This window comes from Giraffa tippelskirchi, chromosome 2, assembly GCF_054371585.1.
Source record: "Giraffa tippelskirchi isolate mGirTip1 chromosome 2, T2T-mGirTip1v1.2.pri, whole genome shotgun sequence".
Classification (NCBI taxonomy): Eukaryota; Metazoa; Chordata; class Mammalia; order Artiodactyla; family Giraffidae; genus Giraffa; species Giraffa tippelskirchi.
The window spans coordinates 28,850,638-28,874,735 of NC_137276.1; the positions used below are offsets into that span (position 1 = coordinate 28,850,638).

At 52.2% G+C, this 24,098-nt stretch overlaps 1 protein-coding gene across 1 annotated transcript; it reads right to left on the minus strand.

The window, feature by feature from the left end:
- Window positions 1-2,305: 2,305 nt before the first annotated feature.
- Window positions 2,306-23,504, minus strand: KAZALD1 (Kazal type serine peptidase inhibitor domain 1). Its single transcript, XM_081547964.1, is given in 6 exon segments — window positions 2,306-2,665; window positions 21,136-21,257; window positions 21,442-21,589; window positions 21,670-21,830; window positions 22,960-23,476; window positions 23,478-23,504. Coding segments are annotated over 5 exon segments (948 nt in total). The 3' UTR covers window positions 2,306-2,665; window positions 21,136-21,162.
- Window positions 23,505-24,098: the final 594 nt, after the last annotated feature.

Below are 24,098 nucleotides of genomic sequence, written 5' to 3' on the forward strand. Positions count from 1 at the left end.
GCCTGGGAGAGGGGCTGGCCTGGCTCCAGCCTCCAACTCCCAACGCCTCAGTCAGGCCCCCTTCCCCAGCCCCCCTCAGGTCCAGCCCCAAATGGGGTCAGGAGGTGAGAGGGAGAGCTTTCTCTCTCTCTCTCTCTCTCAACCAAGTCAGGATCTACAACCCCCAACCACCACCACACGCTCAGCATGGCACCCCTCCAACTGGTTCATCCCTGGGGAGGGCGGGTGATGCAGGCAAGTCAGCCCTCTCCCTTCCCAAGAGGCTCTGGGAACTGGGGAGGGGGGCAAATCCTCCTCCCTGGGGTTATTGCAGGGCAGGGCCCTGGGTGGGGCCCCTATTCTTTCCTTGGCTCAGGGTGAGTGTTCTTTGACACCAAGCCCCCATCCCCACCCTCTGAACAAACAGCACCACCCTCCCCACCCTCCTCATACCCAGAGGGATCTGCTTCCCAGGGAGCCTCAGCTGGAAACATCCAGAACCAGCTGATAGGGGCTCTAGGGAACATTGGTGGAGGCCATGTGAAGTCTGGGGGCCTTGGGGGAACATCAGCTTGTGCTGAGGCTCTGGGTAGGGTGCAGGAAATGGCTTTATAGTTTCCTGGCTGTGTGAGCTTCAGCAAGTCTCCCAAACTCTCTGAAGCTCAATTTTTCATCTGTAAAATGGAACTGAAAATAGAACCTACTTCACAGTGCTTTTTTTGTGAGCATTAAAGTTGTAACATATAAAATGCTTAGATACTTCAAATCCAATGAATGAGAGCTGTGTTGCTGTCAGGGATGAGGTGGTACCTAGAGTGGTAACGGTAACAATAATAACCGGTGCTGTTAGAGCATTACAGGGACCACGGCCCCACCTGCGCCTGATCCTTACTGAGAAAGAAGGAGCGAGCTTGTGTCTCCTCACCTTGGCCCTCCAAGGTCTCTGCTTCCTAGAGCCCACCCTGGCATGACAACTTCAGAGGGCTGACTTCGTCCTGGCTCACTGCCAGTAATCCCTAAAGGTGCCCCCCCATCACATCTTCTTATGCATGCTCACGTGCTCTCACACACACACATACACACACACACACAATGTTCCTTCCTTTCCCTGAAGCAAGGAGGAAGAAAGAGATATAAAGGTTTGAAGGACGAAAATTAGCTGGAACTGAGAGAGGTGTCAACATCAACGTAGCACCCCCACCCCTTCTGTGCCCAAGGGAGGGTGTTTCCACAAGTCTCTGCAGGGAGACCCCCAACCCCACCCCCAGGTGTGGACTGACACTGTCAGGCGAGGAGGAGAGTGAGCAGGAGAGGAGGTGGCTTGCCAGGAAGAGCAGCTACCCAGCCCAGGGGCTCGAGCAGGAGCTGGGGCCCCCACATAACCCCCCAGGACTCAGATTTGTGGCCAGGGCCGGAAGAGGCCAGAGGACAGCTAAGTACGACCTTCCGGATCACAGCTTCCTTGACCAGAGCTGGAAGAGCCAGGGGCTGAGCCAGCTGGTTGGGGAGCAACTCTTTTCCAGGAGGCAGGAGGGATCTAGGACGATGATCTCAATGATCCCAGCCCCACTGCTGGCCTGTCTGAAGCTCTCATTGCAATCTCTGCCTCTATTTCCCCACCTCTTAAAGAGGGCCAAGAGCTGTTACTTGCTCTGCTTTCTAGAAGTGGTCAAACCGAGCGAGGAGTGGGAAGTCTGGGAGAGAAGGGCCTGGCAGTCCCCTCAACCTGTCTCTGTCATCGTTAACAGTCACAATTATTATTATTTGGAGAGACAGGCCAGAGGTAGTCAGGGACATGGTTGGGGTGAATGAAATGAAAAAGTCCTCGGTATGTGCCGTCTAGCCAGGTTAATACTCCTGCCTGTCGGCCTGACAGCTGCAAGATTGATTACTCAGGCCTCTTGCTCTTTATAACTCGATCAGTCGAATTAATCTCTGGCTGTCGGCCCATCTGATGCCTGAATCACAAATTTAATTTGGAGGTGTACAGCTCCTCCCCCATCCCATCTCCTCCTTCCTTCCAGCCTCCTCTTTTCCTCTTTCTTCCACTTCTCCACTGTTTCCTCTTCTCCTGCCTCTGCTTCCCTCTCTGCCTCTCTGGCATCCCCCACCCCCACCCCGAGGGGGCAGTGGTGGAGGAGGGAGACGGGAGTGGGTGGCCCTGAGTCAGCAGCCCCTCTACCCAGGCCAGGGGAGGGGTCATGTTCACCCACCCACTGGGCAATGCGTCCACCCCACCATGCTCCACCCCAAATGGAGAAAGAGGCTTAGCTGACACTAAGTAAGACATATTAATGTACTAAAGACTTAATGAAGTTGGGGGGGGTGAGGGGTGGAAAGTGCTTGCTTTATTAGTTTATGGCCGATTAATGGGGACGCCATTACTGTGATGGAGATGGATTGCTGCTGTCAGCAGCCTGGGCTGAGGGCCGCCGCTCCTTCCTCGGGTGGTGGGTGCCGCGAACAGAGTCGGAGAGAACTTCATTAGAAGAGCCTACGGGGTCCCACCTAGGGAGGCCTGAGGTGAGCCTGGAGGGGCGAGGGCAGGGGCTCAACTCTAGGCTTTGGGAGAGAATTCCAAGGGCTGGGGAGCTGGCACCTCTTATCAGCTGGGAACTCCAAAGGCAACAGGGCAGGGAGGTGGCCTGACTCCAGATCTGCACACATCAGGGCTCCTTAATGTCACCTGGAGGAAAGGAAGGGAGGAAGCTAAGAGAACAGAATAACCAGGATCCACTTGATCTGCCCAAGATGAAGGGAGGTAAGAGCAAGGAAAGTGAGTGCTATTCCTCCCATCCTCCCTCAGAGTGGGACATGTCCAAAGACCCCTGGTTCACCAGCCCCAAGGACTGGCCCACCAACACTGGGCTGCATTCTTCTCTAGCTCTAGAACCCTTGGTGCTGGAGCCAGATACCACCCCACACTCTGAAGACAGAGTGGAGGAGAAAGCCACACTGCCTCAACTACCTGGCAGTTGCTGAACTCCCAGGCAGCCAGTGGGGAGCAGTGAGAGTGGGGAGGGGATAACTTAGGGGAGAGCAGTGGGGGCTGGGAGGCCAACACTACCCAACCTCTTGGTTTCTCAGGTGGCTTCCTATTCTCAGCAACTTCTTACCTCCATGCCCCAGCCCCCGCCTTGCTTTCTCCGAAGAGGGAGAAGGCTGGGTGGGGCATAGCTCTGCTCCAAACAGCCCCTTTCTACTGAAGGATCTCTTCATGTTGAAGTATATGACACTTCAACATGGCCATTTTGATGCAGGAACATTAAACTTTCACTAATTATTATCAAACAGTGCTCAAAACAGCCACTCCACAGCCCCTCCCTAAGCCCCACTCTGTCCTGAGCCTCTACCAACCCAACCCTATCCACGAGAAGAACCAGGGATGAAAAGAGACTCCAGGATGGGCTCAGAACCCAAATATTCTGTTGACCAAAATACATGGTACTAAAAAATATTTTGACACTTGCATGCCTACTCAGTCACTCAGTCATGTCTGACTCTTCATGACCCCATGGATTGTAGCCTGCCAGGCTTCTCTGTCCATGGGATTTTCCAGGCAAGGACACTGGAGTGGGTTGCATTTCCTCTTTCAGGGGATCTTCCTGATCCAGGAATCGAACTCGAATCTCCTGCGGGTCCTACATTGGCAGGTGGGTTTTTTACCCCTGAGCCACTCTGGGAACCCCATATTTTGACACAAGTTAGGCTGAACAGTTATGGCAAAACGAGCTCCAAATGCCCTATATGGTCTCTTGGCACTGCTCTTTACTGTGTTGGTGATGCTATGTGGGCAAGTGTGCCTAGCTTCATGGGTCACCCCATGTCTAACCGCCAGCCCTGGGTCTGAGCATGCCATGTCTCTGAGTGTTCTGCAAGGACTTGCTTCTGTGAGTGTCAGGTATCTGTCTGTCTTGTAGCATGGACATTCCCTCCTTGGGACACTCACGTCTGCTCAGGCCAAGTGCCAATCATTGGTTCAGGGGTCACCACCCAGGCTCACTCCCCAAGGTAGAAGCTACCTGCTCAGCCTAACTGGGAAATAAATACCCTGTTTCTGAGAGTAATTTAATTATTGGCTCCCATGGACTAGTGGGTAATTAAATTCCGTAGCTCCCAAAGTAATTAATTGCTATGCAAATAGTAATGCCCTCTGCTTTGGAGAGGAAGATCTCGGCCTGGGTTTGCCCTGCAATTAGAAGCTAATAATTACCCTGTCAGTTCCTCGCTTCTGCCGGGTAATTACTTGCTGAAGCCCCACCGGTCACTGAGAACATTCCCATCACTTGCTGCTGTGATTCTGACTCTGGTGGCCCAAACAGCCAGGGCAGGGCATCCCCACAGTGCTTGTTGATCTTGACATCTTTCCACCCTGCACCACATCCACAAACCCCAGGACCCTTAAAGAGCTGCCCTTCCTTCTGACCAAGGACAGAACCTCTTTAGCTTCCCTTTGCTTAGGAAGAGGAGCCCCAGCTCCTCGGTGTATAAATTCTTGTTAGGTGGGTTTGACTAACCTATACTGAGATTCCTAGATGTTTGGGACTTTCCCAAAGAGTATCTAAAAGTTAATCTTCATAAAAATCATTTTTACCATGTGATGGATTTTTGATGTGTCAACTAGGCTATGAGAATGGAAGAGAAGGCTGCTGTCATTTGGTAGCAAACACACACCTTCCCCTAGTTATTCAAACAAAGAGTAATCTAGGTCCTGCTGAAAAGGGATTGTGAAGATGTAATTAAAGTCCCTAAGCAGTTGCCTTTAAACTAGAGAGATCCTTTGTGGGCCTGACCTAATCAGGTGAGCCCTTGGAAGGGACTGAGCTATTCTTGATGGAGGAGACTGCAAACAGCAGCTGGACTCTCACCTGCTTTCTGTACAATCACTATATCTTCCCTTCCCTATTGTCTGGGGACAACAGACTTGTCAGTGGTTGGGATGGAGGAGAGGGGTCCAACTTGTTCCTGATCTTTCCTTCCTGATTGTCTGACCTACAGATTTTGAGCTTGCCCCTCTCAGGCCCACCTCCTTAGGAAAGTGTCAGAGCAGTAAGAACCCAAGATGTCAACCCCCATAATCACACCAGACAATCCATCCTCAACCTGAGTGATACACCCCTTTTCAGAGGTTGGGAAACTGGAATCAGACACAAAACAGTGGCTGACCAAAGATGTGATAGCTGTTAAATGGGAAAACAAGGTTTGAAGCTGGACCTCCATGGACCTGGTCCAGGGTCCTAAGTCTCAATTAGCTTATACCTGTGTGCAAGTGGGAAGGTACTCATGGATCCCCCACTTTATAACTCACAGGTATCACTGTGATTAAGCTGAGTTTTCATGTCTTATCTGAATCTTATTCTCTGCCTCAGCTCCTTGGCCCTTTGTCCCAGATTCTTGACGCTGTCTGATTCCTTCCTAAGCACATGAGTCTGAGAGTGGTAGCACTTATGTATCTTCGAGGCTCTGGTCATTCTTTTTGAGAAAGATCTAGACTCCACTGCCTCTGAGCCTTCCTCCCCCAGGTCTGAAATCTTTCAACTGAATCCCTGAAGGATACTGTCCTGGTGTGGTCCCAGAGTTGAGAGTTCACCTCCAAAGGCTGGATGCTGGACAGAGTGTGAGTAAGGCAGGATGACTTTTGGAGACTGTATTGAAGGGTGGTAAGCCAAGAATGGGTCCCAGGAGCCTGGTAAATAAGAGGTGAAGGGAGCAGAAGGGACCAACAAGGATGAGAATCCTTACCCTCTCCACACTTGGATATCTCCTTCTTCCCTTCAGGTCTCAGCTTCAGTGTACTTCCTCAAAGAAGCTCTTCCTTGTCCCTAGAAGAGGGCTGGCCTCATCCCCCACGTTCTCCCTCTCCTATACTTCTGTTCTGGGCAGGTGAGCAGGAAGGCAGAGGACCCAGCCAGAGGAGACAGACTTTGCAGAGGACCAGCTCTCGTTAGCCCACAGGACCATATCTAGGACTAAAGGTGGTAGGAAGCACTACAGGCTTTGAGACCAAAGTCTAGCCCTGTAAATGCCTTGCCCTTGGGTCAGAAACACCCTGGGATGAGTGCGAACCACCTAAGACAGACCTCCTCCACCACCACCAGGGAGGATGAGAGAAAAATGGTAGGCAGAGGGTGGGATTAGGGAAGCCAGAGGTGGTAAACAAACATGCTTCCCAAACTTCACATGGGGATGTGGGCAGGAACTACAGGGAAATGCTTAAGATTTTCAATACAGGAGGCAAAGATCCCTTAATATCAGTGAGGGTCTTATCTATTTGGGAGAAGTCAACCTTGGAGAAGGCCCTTATCCCTTCTCCCTTGTTTCACTCTGCCCAGCCCCTCATGACAGAAGAAAAGTAATGGTGTCCCTTGGTCTGTAGTCTGTACCCTGCCTTGTATTCCCAACTTCTGTTTCTGATTTGTTCCAGGAAGTGGTAGAAGTTGTGTTCCTACCTGGGCCTTCATGAGGTGGCAATTTCTTACCTCTTGCTAGAGATTTTAGGACAAAAATGCGTGACCACTTACAAGTTAGCACTCTTCAGAGAGCTCAGAAAGCAGTCCACAGGGGTGGGAGCCATGTCCCTCCCATCAGACTGGAGGTTCCCTAGACACAGGGGACCATGTATCTCCCCTCTAAACAGGGACTCCCAAGGGCAGTTGACATTTCTCTTCTGTTTTCCCCTCCAGAGTCTGGCCCCAAGGTTAATACACAGCGATTCTTAAAAAAAAAAAAAAAAAAAAAAACAATGTCATAGTCTGGTAAGGACCAGGGGTCTCAGAACACAGTCAGGGGCTGACAGGCACCCTCCACACAGTCTGGCCTCCGGTCTTGGCTGCTTCAGTTACTGCTCCACTGACAGCTCTTTAGAATCCATTCAGAGTTTTGGCCCCACTGTAATCTATGGGTGATGAATATCTCCCCTAATGAACTGATGGGAATTAGATTAGGTTGGAATGCCCATGTGCTTAGACTCTAACTGATTAAACCCCCATCTGTGCAAGGCCTGCTTATGAACAGCTCGTTACATATAATTTTTGAAAGAGGGGAGGAATGATGTTGGTGTTTGAGTTCTGCAAAGCAGCAGGAAAGAAAGTGAAAGCAAATTGTCTGTCTAGACCTTTGGCAAGATCTGCTGCTGCTACTGCTGCTAAGTCACTTCAGTCGTGTCCAACTCTGTGTGACCTTATAGACTGCAGCCCACTAGGCTCCCCCATTCCTGGGATTCTCCAGGCAAGAATACTGGAGTGTGTTGCCATTTTCTTCATTTGGTAAGGTCTAGTTGCTTTTAATCTGACCAGGCCAGCACTCCTTTCCCCCAGGGCACACCCACTTTCCCTCACTTATGCCAGGGGTCCCCCTGGGGTTCAGGTGCCTGCATCCTTACTCACGAGTCCTACCCAGGATTCTCTGAGTCCACATCTATCTGTCCCTGCAAGGAGCACTGACTGCACAGGGAGTTGTTTGGGGTAAAGGCAGGAGAGGCAGAAGGTGTTAGAGGGGGAGAAGTCAGACCTATGGATTCAGTTCTCACCACGTGAGGCTCAAGCTCTTTGTCCTTACTCCAGAATTATCCAATTGCCTTCAAAAGAAAGAGTAGGGAGTTTGGAGCCCCATCCAGGACACAGACTCTGGGCAATTCCTGGGTCCTTTATTGGTCAGGACCAAGGATAGCACCCCAGCCATTGCAAGTTCTCCAAAATTCCAGGTCCCTCCACTCACTTCTCTTTCTTCCCTGCACAATCATGTTTCTCCATTCTTTAACATTCTCTTTCCCTCTCCTTCTCCTCCCCTTTCTCTTATTTGTTCTTCTCTTCCTCTTCATCCTCCTCTTCTCACTCCTTCTCCTTATTAATCCCAGGGACCGAGCCTGGCTTGTGGTTCTCCACCACCAGGTCTTTGCCTTATTTAAGTACTTCAAGAAGCCCATCCTACCTAACCTCTATTAAAGACCTTATCCCCATGATTGATTCTCAGCCACACCATCCAAGAACACACACACACACTGAAGTCTGGTGTCTAGCAGGAAGGAAGAGGAGAGATTGTGTTTGAAAGAATGGCCAACTCTCCCTCTCCCCAGTGCAGTCAGGGATCAGCCCACCTGATTTAAGTACTCCAGCATGACTAAGGCTCTAACTCCACAGCTTTCCCCTCTCTTCTCCTTCCACCCTTTCCCTCCCCCTCCCTTCCTCTCTGCTCCTCTCCTCTGTGTCTCTATGAAAAGTGGCAGCAGCTGCTGGAGAAGGCATACCCTTCAATGAACATCAGCAATTGTCGTGACTGAATGTCCCAGCCTTCTTTCTTGGTTAATCTAACTTGGGAAGACTTGAGGTGTGCTCTGGCTCCGCTGCCCATGAAAGGCAGAGAATAAATAACAAGCCAGAGGCATAAACAGATGTGCAGATATATGCAGCTGGTGCTTTCCTGCCAAATTACTGCAGACGGAATGCTGGCAGAGAGCCAGGATGCCTCCCCCTCTGCTTGGAGTTCGGCCACCAGGACCCATCCAAGCTCACTATCCATTTGGCAACATCTGAGTGAGGGGAGGGATGCCAGGAAAGGGAGTGGGGAGGCTGCAGGTGCCCTGAAGTTTGGTTAGGCACTCCAGAGGTTTATCCCAAAGGCTCAGGTGGGAGGGAGTTAACATAGTGGGGGAGGAATAGGGAGTTCCAACCGGGCGTGCCCTGAAGGTTCCTGAGAGTCCTCTCCCCACCGTGGGGTTTAAAGTGGCTTGAGGATGTATTCTAACAACACTACATATATACATCACCACTCTCACTCTCACTCAAGGACTGGAAGTTCCCATGATCTCTGATCACAGATGACACTGCTCAGAGGTGGCATGGAGTGCAGTAAGCAGGTGGCAGCTGGATAAGAGCCAAACATGAAAAGATGTCCCTGAAGACTCCAGCCCTGGAACAAGAGATGGAGGAGAAACTGGCTGGAGTTTTTGAGGCACCAGGGGACAAAGCAGATGAGCAGAAAGGGACAGAAGCCCAAGGGGGCTTCTCTCTTTGGACAACCCCAGATCTGAATTCAGAGAGACACCAAGTCACCTTCTAGGCTTCATCCCAACCACAAGGAGTCTTTCTCTTCATCATTTTGTGGGGGTATGGAATGATTTTTCCAGTGCCTGATTCCTGCTCCTCCTCCAGATAAGGTGATACAGATTCCTGAACTATGGAGATGGGAGATACCTGTTCTGGTGGACTATAGTGTGATGATGGATCTTGAGTGGATTCAGTCTTGTAGGCAATGGGAAGCAAGAGAGTTCTGTGATACAAGAAGTGGCCTAAAAATACATGATGGTCAATGGAGTGAAAGGATGGGTTGAAGGGAAGAGAGATGGAGAGTGAGGAAGCTAGTTAGGAGGCTGTTTTTATTCAAGACTGATTATGGGATCCAGAGCCATGCAATAGAAAGAGGAATGAAGGGAGAGTTGGTGGGAGTTGGTGATGGATTGAATAGGAATCAGATATGAAGAGGAATGAAAGTGAAAGTTGCTCAGTCATGTCCGACTCTTTGAGATCCCATGTACTATAGAGTCCATGAAATTCTCCAGGCCAGAATACTGGAGTGGGTAGCCTTTCCCTTCTCCAGGGGATCCTCCCAACCCAGAGACTGAACCCAGATCTCCTGCACTGCAGGCGGATTCTTTACCAGCTGAGCCACAAGGGAAGCCCAAAGAGGAATAGAGTGGTGATTTAATTTATTGCCCAATCCAGAACAGTTTTGAGTACAAAGAGGTACTATCAATCATTTTACCAGGGCAGTACACATATACTGGACAATTCTGAGCAAATCTGGAGACACAGACACCTTGGTAAAGATGATCCAAGGTGTGGGGCTTGGGCAATAGCATGTGTAGGGCGATGCTGACCAAAGCAAGGAGGCTGGGAGGTGGGGAGCAGGATGGAAGAGGAGGGGATCAGGAGTTTGGGATTGGACTTTCTGCATTTGAAGTGTTGGGAGACATTCGTCTGATTGTCTCATTCGCCTGAGTATTTGCCAAATACTCAGCAGGCCTGTCTTTCAAGCATCTGTGGACTCTTGCTTGGAAATGTGGGTTTCAAGCTTCAAAGAGAAAGTCAGGGTTAGATATACATACACTACATATCTCTTGACTCAATAGTGTCACTTTAAGAAATCTGAATCTCAGATATGCTCATTCTTGTGCAAAATGACATAGGTTTATAGAGGTTTACTGTGGCGTTGTTTGTAAGAGCAAAAACTTCAAAACCGCATAAAAGCCCAGCACTAAGGAATTGGTTAAATCTATTATGGAGTACCATGTGAAATATACCTATATGGATCAAGATATATCCTTATGTGCTGACCTGGCTAATATGTCTGACATTTTTATAGTGAAATGAGCAAACAGTAAAATAGTAGTATGACATAAATCAATACAATAATCGTTTTAAAATCTAATTTGTGTGTGTTTGTGTGTAGTGAATATGTAAAAGACCTAGAAGAATACATACCATATTGTTAACCCCAGTAACTTATGGAGAAGAGAGTAGAATTAGTGGGAAGGAGGAAAGAGGGGCTTTTGCTTCCTGCTCTACACATTTCTGGATTGTTCGAAATTTTCATAAGCATATATTCATGTACTATATTTTAAAAGTAAAGAACAATAAAAAGAATTCTTGAAAAACAGACTAGGGAGTTATGAAGGTGATGAGTAGGGGAAGTAGGGGTTGGGGCTGGAATTTGAGACCTATTCCCACAGAAGGGGACCTGGGAGAAAGGAAGCAGGGCTAGAGAAGAAAGCCTGGAATATTCCCAAAATGACTGGAACTCATTTCTGACCTCCAAGGCTGAGATAGCCTCTCCACTCCACAAATTAGGCTGCTTGAACCATTCTTTCCAAACTCCAAGCCTCTCCTTCACCAGGGCTGAGCCTATGCAAGAGCCTAGATTTGTTCCAGGGCCCCTGCTCCGGACTCCATGCTGTTAGAGAAAAGCCCACTTCTTTCTTAAACGCCACACTTGCCTAGGAGACCAGCTCCACCCTAGGCACCATATTGTTCTGGGTAACACAGAGCCATCCTAGGTGACCCCAACCAGGCAGTCTTGACTTCTTCCTGCTTCTCTCCTCTCCCCTGGTGCTGTCAAAATGTACATCGTTTCTTCAGGTGAAAAAAATAATACCCAGAAATGAATTCTCTCTTTTGGAGCAGGGCTGTGTGTTTAGAGGGGAGGGGAGGGGAATCAAGGGGACAGACAGCAGCGTGACTCACTGGGGTTCCTCCTCTGGGGAGATAGAGCCTGGCAGACCAGGGTGTGGGACGCTTGAGGTGATTTCCTGACAGGGCTGTCAGCATCTCACTCCACACTCTCAGCGTGAGTCCTCTGCAGCTGAGCCGGGGCTTCTGCTTCTTTCTCTCTCCTCACCTCTCCAGGGCTCTCTTCCCTCTCTCAGCGATCCCTCTCCCCACTTGCAAGTCCTTTCCGGAGCTAGCTTTCTGCCTCTGTGCTCCACTCTCCACTCTCTGCTAAGGCATTTCCATTTTTCTTTTAACAGAAATGCATAGAGTCAGCTTTTCTGTTGGGGTGCCCTGGCCCTGGGCTCCTTCCCAACCACAGCACATTTCACAGATGATTGGAAGTCCAGGGATGCACAGTACAAGGGGCAAGGAGGCTGTGTATGTGTGTTTGTGTGTGTGAGAGAGAGAGAGAGAAATGCACTTTGGGGCTGTGTCTGTGCTGCTCTGGGGTGGGAGGGGTCCACAGCACATGTGAGGGGTGGTGGGGGCACAGCTGAGCCTGCTAAGGTTCCTCAGATCTTACTAGATTACAGGACATGAGTCTTGACAATGTCTATAGAGTTTCTCTCGTCAGTCCCCCCTCAACTCCCCACCCCTGCCACTTTATAAAGGAGAAAGCTGAGGTCCAGAGAGGTTAAATGACTTATCTTCTGTCACACAGCTAGCTAGTGGCAGAAACAGGGTGAGAACCAGGGATTCTGACTCATGAACAACACTGTGCCCACGACTCAGTCAGGAACCTTAGAGCAAAGGTCCTGCTTCTCAGACACTGCAGATGACAGATTTGAGTAACACCTTCTCAAAGAGTAGAGAAAGCTAGAATCTCTTGGCCTTCAGGCTGCCCAGGGGACAGGCAGGACCCTTTCCCTCTGCACCCCACCCCCGGGAGCCCAGCAGTGACAACAACACCTCTCCTTCCTATCTCCTCTCTACTCCCTGGACAAACCCCAGCGCTTGGCAGTCTGGCTGCTGGGAATGCTGTAGTCACGTTCGCCTCCTTGGCTGCAGGTGATTCTTGCCTGACCCTGAGTCCCACCTGCTCCATCCAAGGACCCAGCCCAAATTTGTCTTCTTCCTGTACAAGCTCTGAGTCCAGCCACCTCCATCCACACCCCCATCCCCACCCTCACGGCCTTACTTGACTTTATAGAAGCATCCTCTATCTCCCACTCCAAATCTGGAGTCCTTTTCAATGGTAGCCCCTATGAGACTGATCCCTGTTCACTGATTGGAAGAAGAATTCATCCTTAACACAAGCATGAGTCACCTGCCACAAATGAGAAAAACCAGCATGGCATCCTCTGCCCCCTCCACACCACTCAACACTCTCTTCCTCCTCCTTGTCCCTGTGCAACACTAGTATATGAAGGACTCCCCCTCACACCACTGTGCTCCCAAATCAGCCCCAAGGCCTTCAAGAGGGGCCTGAACTCCCCAGCCAGAAGAGGTGAGCGCACGTGGCTTTCTCCCTCTCCCCTCCCTCTGATCACTTCTCCCAACTTCCCGCAGTTCCCCAGGAAGCGAGTGGAGAGAAGGGTGCAGAAAAGAGAATGCCAGTGCAATAAAAACCTCGGGGTCCCTCCTCTCAGCGCACTTCTCCAGCTTCTCCTGCGCTCTCCCTTTGCCTCCTCCTCTCCTCCTCGCTCCCCCTTTCTTCACTTTGCAGACCCTGCAGTCATTTTTGCCGCCTGCCGGCCATGCAGGCAGGCAGCCGCGTTTGAGTATGAGGCAGGAGAGGTTAATTATTGCTCCCCCGCCCCCCACACCCCCCCCCCAAGATGTATCTGACTGTCAGAAGCGGTGACAGATGAAGACAAAGTACAGGTACGGCTCCGGCTCCGGCTCCCTCCCGCAAACCCGGCCCTCGGCCTCGAAGTATCAGCCAGGGGTGGGGGGGGGTGCGCTACCCAAGTTTTAACCCCTCTGACGCCAGTCCACACAGCAGGGGAGGGAGGCAGGAGATGGGGAAGCCTGAGTTAGAACCCAGTCCTGGCCAGGGCAGCTGAGCCCAAGAGACCTGTTGGCCTTCTCCCACGCCTGGGGTGGGGAACGGGTGAGAGGCAGGGGGAAATGTCCCAGAGGCTGCAGAATCAAGGTCAGCAGAGATGGAGAGATCAGTCCAAGAATGTTACAGGTACAGAGAAAGGGGCACATGGAGTCCCCTAGCGGGTAGGTCGATTTGGGGGCCCTCTTTCTCCATGACAGAATCCCACCTCACCCCCAGCTTTGTTGCCAGGTGTCCTTGTCGAGGTGCACTTGTCTCTTCGATTTCTGTTTGTTTTGGCCTCACAAGGCTGGCAGGACTAGGACACCAGGGAAATCCCAGACTTGTGTGTTTGAGGAGAATTGTGTGTCTCAATCTGTATGTACTGATGATGATACAACTCAACTGTCTTGAAAAGGTCTAAATATGTTGGGTGTGTGTGTGTGTGCACATGCGTGCATACCCCCTGATGCTTGGAAGGGGTATGTGGGGGTACCTGTGAGGTGTGAGGGGGCCTGTGCTGTGAGCCTGATGTGTCGGGAGTGTTTGTGTAGGAGAGAGAACGTTCGCCTGTAGCTATGGCAGTGGTAAAGGAGTTTATCTTCAGGAGGGTGGATGCTCTAAGCTTGCAAGTACTGAAGTGCCTACATTCGGGAGGGTGTGTGGGCAAGGCATGTCTTTGTGGGTACACAATGTGTGTCAGTGTGAGGGGCTTCGTGTGGTGATTGAGGCTGCTGTGAGTATGAGCCTGATTGTGCAGGCCTGTCTGTAGGGCATTTGTGTGCTCACGCACACGTGTGCCAGCCCGAAGCTGCCAACCTCTTCCTCTTACCGGCATCCCTCCCTTTCCTGACTCTCCTCTCACCATAAGCAAACGAGGTAAAATAATTACTTTTCCATTTAAATGGCCCATGTTCAAGCTAGAATGAAAACAAAGTGATTTAATAAAATTGTCTTTAAAAGGGAAAGGAGGAAAATAAACGTCTACTCTGCTCCTTTCCCTGGTGTTCAGGGAGGCCCCAAGCCCTTCAAAGTTAATTAAAACAGGAACTAAAATCACAGGATTGCTTACTAACCTTTTCCCCATCTTCGCCTTAAGGGGAAGACAGCCCCCAGAAGTCCTGCCTCTGGCCTGGACCCTGTTCCCAGGCTGTTTCTTCCAGGACTGACCCTCATCCTGGACAGGCACCCTGGCTTTCCTGCAGCCACATCTAGGGCAGGGGGCTCGCGGTCCCTTCCCTCCTCCCAAAGAGTCATTAAAGGCCTCCACTGGCCATCTAAAGTCCTTGATGGACATCGCCCCCGTCAGAAGCTTCCGGACCTTGCCTCCTCCCAGGACAGGACATAGCCTGCCCTCAGCCCCTGCTGCCCCTCCCCACAGGTCTCCTGAGTCCCCAGCTGCTCTGAGCTTTATCTGTCTTCACTGACCCCCTGGCCTGGTCCTCAGCTCCAACTCAGCACTGTTCTGGCTGCTTCCGCCTGGTCTGTATCTGTTCCCCATCAGAGGCCCCATTGGAGCTCCAGCCCTTCAGCAACCCAGATAAAAGAGATGGATGGAAGTGAGTTTCCAGGGCGCCCCTCCCTCCAAGCACGGAGATAGAGCCCTGGGTTCTGAAAGGGGGTCCCTGAGGGGGTGGGGGTGAGGGTGAAAGCTGCCAAGCTCTCTGGAAGCCCAGTCCCTACCCATCCCCACCTTGTCATAGCCCTTCCCCTCCTCCTAAGACCAAATTCCTCAGGCCTCCTATGAGCAGACTGTGATTACCCACACACCTCAGCAGGGATCTCTGTATTAGGTACTTTGCCCCATCTCCATGCAACTCCTCCACCCAGAAAAAGTGATAGTAAAATTGACCATTTGTTGAATACCTATTGTGTTTCACAGCTTCCCTTGTGGCTCAGACGGTAAAGCGACTGCCTGCAATGTGGGAGACCTGGGTTCAATCCCTGGGTCGGGAAGATCCCCTGGAGAAGGAAATGGCAACCCACTCCAGTACACTTGCCTGGAAAATCCTATGGACTGAGGAGCCTGGTAGGCTACAGTCCATTGGGTTGCAAAGAGTCAGACACGACTGAGCAACTAACACACACACACGCTTATTGTGTTTCAGATATTACTTACAAGATCTCTAATCTCATCACAGCACTTATAGGGGACATTTTATCAGTATTTTGCAGAAGACTGGGAAGAAGGGAAGCTTAGAAACTTGTCCAAGGTATGTACTTAAAAAGCAGTACCACACACCTCATGTTCCCTTGCCAGCCTGTCCTTGCCCACAGAGCCCCAGTTCTGTTCCAAAGACCAATAATTACCCTTCACTTGATCTTAGCCCAAAGGCTAAGAAACAATATCATCATTACCCTTCAGAAACCACTTCCACTAGAGATCCCCACTACTGCCCCCAGAATTTAACCCCTTCTGGTACCAGGGGAGGGGCATGGGAAGCAGGGAAGCCAGAGTTAGAATTTGGGCCCCTGTGAGAGCCAGCTGCATCCAGAAGACCTATGGGGCCTTCTCCAGCCCTGCCCTAATGATCTGGGGTTGGGAAGAGGGCACCGAGGGGAAGCAGGAAGTAATTGTCCCTAGAGCCCTTGACCCTCATCCTGGAAGACCCCCTCACTTCTCATGACCCCATTTCAGTACCCTCAAGTCCATCCTGCCTCCTATGGTGCTGCCCATCAAGACAGGGTGAACCTTGATTGTGGGGTAGCACTTGTCACCAAAACTGATTTTCACAACTGTTCACCCTGTTTCGAGAGTTCTCAGTTGCCCAGATGGCAGAGAAAATACCAAAAATAAAGCCAGGCCAGGAACCAGCCTGTGTCTTAGTCCCTGGGGTCACAATCTGGGGACCTAAGATCTCAACTCTGGGGAGAAAAGCACTGAAGAAGGGGAGGCAAGGCAATGAAGGGACATAAAGTCTGGCTTTAGGATGAAGTAGCCCAGCACAGGAGGCTGAGAAGTAAGGGTCAGGCGTGAGGTGTTACCACAGACCAAGAGTGAGGATGGCACCTGAAGACTTCCAGCCTTGACTGTGTCCGGAGAACATCCAGCAAAAGGAGGTAAGGAAGGAATGATTCAGAAGGACCTTTCCTAGTTCAGTCTCAGAAATGTGTGTGTGGTGGGGGGATGTTCTGTGACCTTTCCAGGTCACAGGTATTTGAAACCCCTGGGCTGAGCCCAGTCTGGAAGCTGGTAATGGCAGCGGGGCAGGCAATGGCCCAGAGGGCTGGGATGGAGCTTCGTGGGACAGTGGTGCTGTGAGCTCTGCCTCCTTCAGCCACCAGGGAGTTACCTAAGGCAGGCAGAGTCCTGGAGCCTGAGCTCTTCTCCTCTGTCCACAGCATGTCTGGGACCCAGCTTGAGGAGAGAGGACTAGAGAAGAATATTAGGGGCTCCTGCATAGAAAAGGAAGGGGTGGGAGAAAGGAAACAATGACTCCATCAGAGTTGGCCTCCAAATTCCACCCCAAGACTGGTTTTCCCTGCCACCAGAGTCTCTGCTTCTGTACCCTTTCCCAAGCCCATCCCTTATCCTGACCTCCTTACTCCCCTCAGACCCCATCTCTGTCCACCAGCTCATCCCTCCTCAAGGGTTCTCAAACCACCCCCATTATCTACAACTGAGTCCCAGAGCTCCTATCACTACCTCCCAGATCAGATTCCTTCTAGTCTCTAAATGCCACTACCACTGTCCTCCAAGAACCTATTCCTACCTCCAGTCTCTCAGACTCCATTCCCACCCACCCCCCCAACCCATTATCCTTCCTCCTAAGTTACTCTGCTTTGAGTAGAGGTGAGACTTGATCTTCATTGACATTCCATCACTCTAAGTGAACTTACATAGCTGTTCCCTGTTTAAAAGAACCTAGTCATTCAGAGGAAATATCCAAAACTTATCCTAGAAGGTTATCAGTCTATGTCTCCAGCCTCTTTCCCTTTGTCTTCAACTGCCTACATACTTAAGAGTCCTAGGCAATGGGACCTGAATGTTTAAGCAAAAAAACAGCGAATCTCCAAGTCCACCAGAGTATTTAAGCCTGTCTATTCCTCACACTGGAGAAGGCAATGGCACCCCACTCCAGTACTCTTGCCTGGAAAATCCCATGGACGGAGGAGCCTGGCAGGCTACAGTCTATGGGGTCACAAAAAGAGTCAGACATGACTCAGCAACTAAAAAACAACAAAAACACATATAACAGCACATCCATATATACAGTGCTTATATACAGATATACATATATGCACCTACATGGTTATCTACATACATATATATGTCTTTATATAATGTACATACATAACATACTGTGATGTACACACATATGAAAGTATGAAAATGAAACTTGCTGAGTCGTGTCTGACTCTTTGCAACCCCATGGACTATACAGTCCATGGAATTCTCCAGGCCAGAATACTGGAGTGGGTAGCCTTTTCCTTCTCCAGGGGACCTTCCCAACCCAGGGATTGAACCCATGTCTCCCACACTCCAGGTGGATTCTTTACCAGCTGAGCCACAAAAGGAAGCCCTTATATACATATATGTGTATATAATATGTATACAGTGCATGTAGACACACATATACACACATAACTACTACAAACATATTATAGATATCATATATATACCACATATACATGTGCACCTTCACATACATATATAAACACAAATCCAAGCACCTTTTTACTCAAATTTTTCCGACTTAACTGTCTCAAGACCCTAGACCCAGGTTTGGCTGCCACAACCAGAAATAACCACCAGATGGCACTCTTTCACAACTTCCTGTACCCGTCGTCGTCCCCCGCCCTAGCCGGGTTGCCAGAGGTGTCGCCAGAGATGTCTCTCCAAGAGGCACAGAACTTGCCGAGCAGGTGTCCCCTACCTACCAACGCCTAGGACTTGTCCTTGGTATCCAAGGTCTGCAGTCTCGGCCCCCTTTGAAGTCAGATTCATCCTCTCGGGCCTCCAGGCTTCTGTTGGAGAAGTAGATTCCCCCTTGGGGCTCCAGTTCTGCTCTAGTACGTACACACACACACACACACACACACACACGTTCACCAAAGACCTAAGAGCTGGGCTTCACCTGGACTCCTCGGCTCAAGGGCACTTCCGTGAAGCCTTCGAGCTAACAACCAGCAACTGGTTTCAGTGGCCCTATTCCCCAAATGGTCTGTCATTTGAACACGTGTAGCACCTACACACCTGTACACACAACCCCCTTCCACAGGTTACTCCCACATCCTTTGTGGACGCCCTGCCCGGGTCAGCCGAAAGCCGGGAAAGCAGTGGCCAGGCCCTGAGACTTAGCACCCTCAGCGAGGGAGGGGCGGGTCTCCGTTTAACCCTTCCTGCTCTGGTCCAGTCTTGACTCCAGACCTCTGGTTGAGGGCTGGAAAGAAGTGCATTCCACATCTTAGGCAAAGTACTTAAAATCCCAGGGATGGGGGGGAGGGGGAAGGAGGGGACAGAGCCTCTCCCGCCTCAGACCTAGACCACTGCGAGTCAGCTCTCCTGGAACCTCACATGTCGGGTGTGAGCAATCTAGGACGGAAGCCGCGAGAAAGGCTTGGAAACCCGTGGGGAAGCGAAGCCAGCAGTTCTGGCAGCAGCTCGGCTTCCCCTTCCCCCTCCCCCTTCCCTCTTCTCCCCCGGGAGCGCGGGAAATTATTTATTAAAACGCCTCCCGCACTCTCATTTATTTGCGGAGAATAATCCTCGGCATTGCAGCGCGTTTATTAAACCTTTCCTGTCCCCGCATTACTTTAATAATAAATCGCGTGTCACTTTCCAGCGACGTTATTAAAGCCGGTCCTCTGGAGCAGAGGCTGGAGTGGGGGGTTGCGGGGGGAGGCAGCAGGGGTTCCTCCTAGTCAAGGCTGTGGGGCCTGAACCTGCAGCGCCGCGGAGGGGAAAACTGAGGCTAGAAGGAGGCTGCACCTGCAAATCCTGTAAAGTCTGCAAAACCGATCGGGGAGTACAGGTTCTGGGGACGCGTGTGACCCTCTAGGATCTAGTAGTGCCTCTGCTCTCCAAGCGGGTACAGTAGGATTGATGGGCCCGCCAGGGGGCGTCTTTGAGCCCAGCTGGCCCGGAGTCGCGGCGAAGAACAAGTCAGGGGCGGATTCCCAGGCGGATCCCCGGGACCCAGACCCCCGTTCCCTCTTCCAGCACAGAGCAGACCTCCTTCTGGTCCAGACTCTTAATGGCCTGCTCCTCCCCCTAGTCGCCGCCACACCGCTCACATCCCTATTCCTGCTTTCGCTGTCGACTTAGAATTCGCCCCAAGTATGCATTCAACCCGCTCGAGCTGTTGAGCACAGCTCCAGGAAACGCCGGACTCCAGCCAGGACTCAGCAATGAGGTTCCACGGGAGGTGCGGCCAAGCCCTTGGGTTGGGGTCTGGGCCACACCCCTCCCAAGAGGCCGGCCTCCCTGCGTGGGGCCTCAGAGGACAAGCTCAGACACCGAGCCAACCACTACTTCTTCTGTTGTGGCGACAGGCTTTGGGCGGAGCCCAGGCGCGTAGGAGGCCCTTGATATCCACACACAGGGTCTTGGCCTCTCGAACTTAAGCTTTCATTTTCTCCTTCAACCAGTCAATAAACACTGCGCCTCACCAGTGTCCCTAGGCTAGGTAAGGAAAGTGTGAAGAGAGCTTTCGGGAGCGAAAGAGTAGGGCTCTGTGAAGGACCTCCAGAGAGAGGTCATGTCAGTTGGGGCAGATGAGAAAACAGACTTAACATGACTTTGTCCGAGTTCAGCTGGAAAATGGGCGGATTCGTAGGGAAATCCTAGGGTGCGGCTCATACATGTAACCAAACTTCTCCCCTCCTCCATCCAATTTATGCTTTCATACTTGGTCGTACCCACATAGATCTGGTTCCCCACTCTGCCTGGGGAGGGGACAGAGGCACAGGCAATCTGTCTCTAGATCAGCCCCAGTGGAGTGCAGACTGGGAGGATACCCTCCTTCCCAATCTGATGGTCCAGCCTTCTGGCCGGTGGAGGAGGATGAGGGGGTGTGCAGCTCAAGCTTCCTCTACATCTGGCAGGCACGTGCTTAGAGAGCAGGACCTACAACTTCTGGAAGCCAGATTCCTAGTACCCTGGAAGGCCTCCTAGAGAAATATGGTCTCTGTGTGCAAATCTGCATGAACCATCTGTGTGGCTCAGTTTGTTTCATAAGTCTTTATTGTATGCCTACTGTGCCTAGTCCTGTGTTAGGCACTGTCCAGTACAAAGTGGTATAAGATATGGTGCTGCCCTCACGGAGTTTCTAGAATGACAGAAAAATTAAACAAGACCAAATGCCCATCTTACTGCACTGAGCTAAATAAACTATGCTCTATCAGGCTCTGCTGGACAAAGAGGACTGCACTTAGTAAGTGAACTGGGATTTATGAGAGGGAAATTTTCTAGAAGGTGAGTTTTGAGGAAGGGTAAACTGAGATTAGGTAAAGATTGAGCTCTAGGAAAATAAGAGCAGGATCTATGCAGAAGAGCAGTCAGAAGACTGGTTGAGCAGGGTTGGAGGCAGGGCTGCTAAAAAGAAGTGGAGGATCCTGGTGTTTGCATGCCTTTGTCTCAGCTCTGCTCCTCCCCACCCACCCAGCCTGCCAGCCAGCCACCCACCCACCCACCCACCCACCTAGCCTACAGACCAGCAGGCAACTGTTACGTTCTGCCTAGTTGGTCCACACAAGAGACTGTCCTGACCAGAGCATCTCCTGCATGGGCCCCTTTGCATCCCACCTCCCCTAGTCTCTGGCTCTCTTCTTACCCTCCTCCAATTTTTGTCTCTCCCATCACCATCACATCTCTCCCACTAAAGGCATTAAATCAATCTGTGAAGGGGCCCTGCTCCGCCTTTCCAGATCTTTTCAAGAGCAGGAATGAAAACTACCCCCACTCACCCACCCCCACGGGCCGCAGCTCTGCACCTAGTAGTAATCTTCGCCCTCTTCACTCTCAGCCTCCTCCTCAGGAGCCAGGTGCAGGGATGAGAGCTGGGGGATGCCTGTGGAGTTCAGCTGGTCTGCAAACACATATGGACAAAGGGGAGAGAACAGAAGAGAGGTGCTGTCAGTGCCCACATATCCCAGTCTGTGGGAAAGCCATGCTTGTGTGTGTACCCACATGCACATCATACCTGGACACACAGTCAAGGGCCTGAATCCACCACCTTCCCCCAGCCCCCAGATCTCAGAGCTTTCCCTTACCTGGTGTGAGGACTGTCAGGCTAGCTGGGGCCTCAACCTGGCCTAGGGCATTGCGGGCCAGGCAGCGGTAGGTGCCCTCATCGCTGGGACGCACAGCCTGGATCTGCAGCCAGCCTGTCACCTCAAACCTCTGCGGTCCACCCCTAAACTGGAGCCAGGAGGAGTCAACAGTATTCTTCTAGGAGGACCCTGGGCTGCCCTGGGGAGGCCTCTGCTCCCTGCCCCTACCTGCACCGAGATGTGGGGGTCATCCCCTGGCAGCTGAATGTCCAAGCCGTCCTTTCTCCACTCTATGGAGGCCATGGGGTAGGCAAACACTTCACAGCCAAAGATCACATCCTGCCCTGTCACATTCCAAACGTCATATGGGTGCAACAGGATCTGGGGTGCTGGAGGTAGAGATGGGAGGCCTGAGAATAGAATGGCACACCCAGCCCAGCAAGGACCCCATATAACAAACTATTTTGAATCTGTTTGTGAAGGAACACAATATATGCTGAGGTAAATACACATGCATAAACATGACAGGTACACACAGGTAGTACATACAAATGTAGCTGCAGATACACACAACAGTAGGAACGCGGAGATGGAAATGGACAGGCAGACAGGATGCATGAACAAGCACAGAGACTCACACCTAAGCTTGGCAGCCACAGGCTGTCCCTGATTGCTCCCCTGTCCTCATTCTACCCTTCAGGCCCCTATCCTAATGTGTTCATAACCAACACCTCCCTCCCCCACATCCTTCCCCTTCTCCTACCAGGTGCCAGCTGCCAAAGGCGAGAGAAGCAGCCCTTTCTCCACCCCACCTTGGGGAGGTGGGGCAGCCACTTGGCAAAAGCAAAGACACTGAAACCAATCTGGGTAGCAGGCAGAAAGCCTGTAGTTGTGGGGGGAAGCTCCCGCAGAGCGTTTGTTTTCCCAGCAGCCCCAGCCAAACCAGACCCCTCAAAGGGGCTCAGGAAGTGAAGGTTACTAAAGCAGCCAAAGAAAACTTGAGGCTTGAATGGCCCTCAGCCCCCTGGGATGGGGGAGGAGAAGCTGGGAGAGCCCCCCCTTCTCCACTAATCCCTAAACAAGAGGCTCGGAGCCTAGGTTAACTAAGCACTGGCTTTAGGAAGCTGCTCAATTGAAACTTGATTGCGTCTCACAGGAACCCGTCTCCCTGCCTGGATTCCAGAGGTCTGGGCAGTCTGAGAGTCTCCCTTCACTCGCTCAAAGTTGAGGCCAAGCGTTAACTATATGCCTGCTCTCTCAGAGGGTTGGTCTCTGCCAGCCGGCTCTGGAGCTTGCACGCACCCCAGCGCATGCCGCTTGCTGACAAAGCTCCGGACCCCCACCTTCAGGCGGCGGCCTCCGCGGACCAACCCCTAGAGTAAACTCATAATGGACTTGAGGCCTTCCTGCCCTCATCTTTTTCACTCCGCTGGCCAGACATCCACGCCGTCCAGGGCCCAGGGGCAATGCCACGAGGAGCCCCAAGTGCCGGGGGTCGGGGCCCTGGGCCGTGCGTACCCGATTCGCAGGGCCCGGGGTGCGCCACGGTGAGGTTGGCGTCCGGCCGAGCACGGGCCGCCTCCTGCAGGCGGCAGATCTGGGCGTAGGTGCGGCCGTCGGAACCGCAGAGCGGGCGCTCCGAGCGGCAGACACACAACGGCTCGGGCACCTCTCCGCGACTCAGGTCGCCACCTGCGTCCAACCGGCACTCAAGCTGCTCGCCGCAGCGCCCGTAGAAATGGGCGCTGGGGTCCAGGTCGCAGAGCTGGCCCTCGAGGTTGGCGCATTCCCAACAGCAGCCGCACGCGTCGCGCACCCGGCCGGCCAGGCAGCCCCGCGGCGCGGCGCACTCTTCTGGCCGGCAGGGAGCGCAGCCCTCGCCCTCCGCCAGCAGCCGCAGCCAGCCGCGCCGCAGGTAATCAGGACCTGGGGATGGCCTCGCGCCAGTCGGAGGCGGCGTCCGCACCACCAGCAGTAACAGCAGCAGCAGCAGGGGCAGCGCCAAGGCAGCGGCGGGCGGCGGTGGCATGATTAGCTGGAAGCCCTGAGAGCACTCGGGGCATCAGCGCGTGAGTGGCACCCTGCCGGGAAGGAAAGCCAGGTCAGGAAGGTCAGAAGCAACCTCCCTGTTCCTCTTACCAACTTGAACCCTAGCACTGCCCCCTCCCCTGCTACCTCGGAATCAAGTAGACCCTAGACACGGAGGCAAAGTTACCCTGAATGGGACATCAGTTATGCTGGGTGGTAATTGATTGGGCTGTTCTTGAGGGTTGGGGAGAAGTGAGAGGAGGGAGTGGTAAAGCTCAAGCACACACAGGCACCACCACCACCACCCATCCAACTCTGAAGCTTCCTGCCCCGGAGGAGGATGCGGACGGATGGTCCCAGGAAAAGGAGTTGTTAACAAGGGTGGAAAGGGTGTAGGGCGGAGGAGTGTGTGTGTGTTGCCAGGGGTGATGCCCTGGGGCCCAGAGCGGCTCACCTAGTGTCCGGGACTATGCCCCTCAGAGCAGCCGTGACTCCTGTCCAAAAAAGCAGGCAGTGGAAACGGCCCGTCAGCCACCTCTGCTCCGACTTGAGAATCTCTGACAGAGCCCACGGACTTGCACTCGGAGATCAGCTCCTCCGCCCCCTCTCCCCGCCCCCTCGACGTCGCA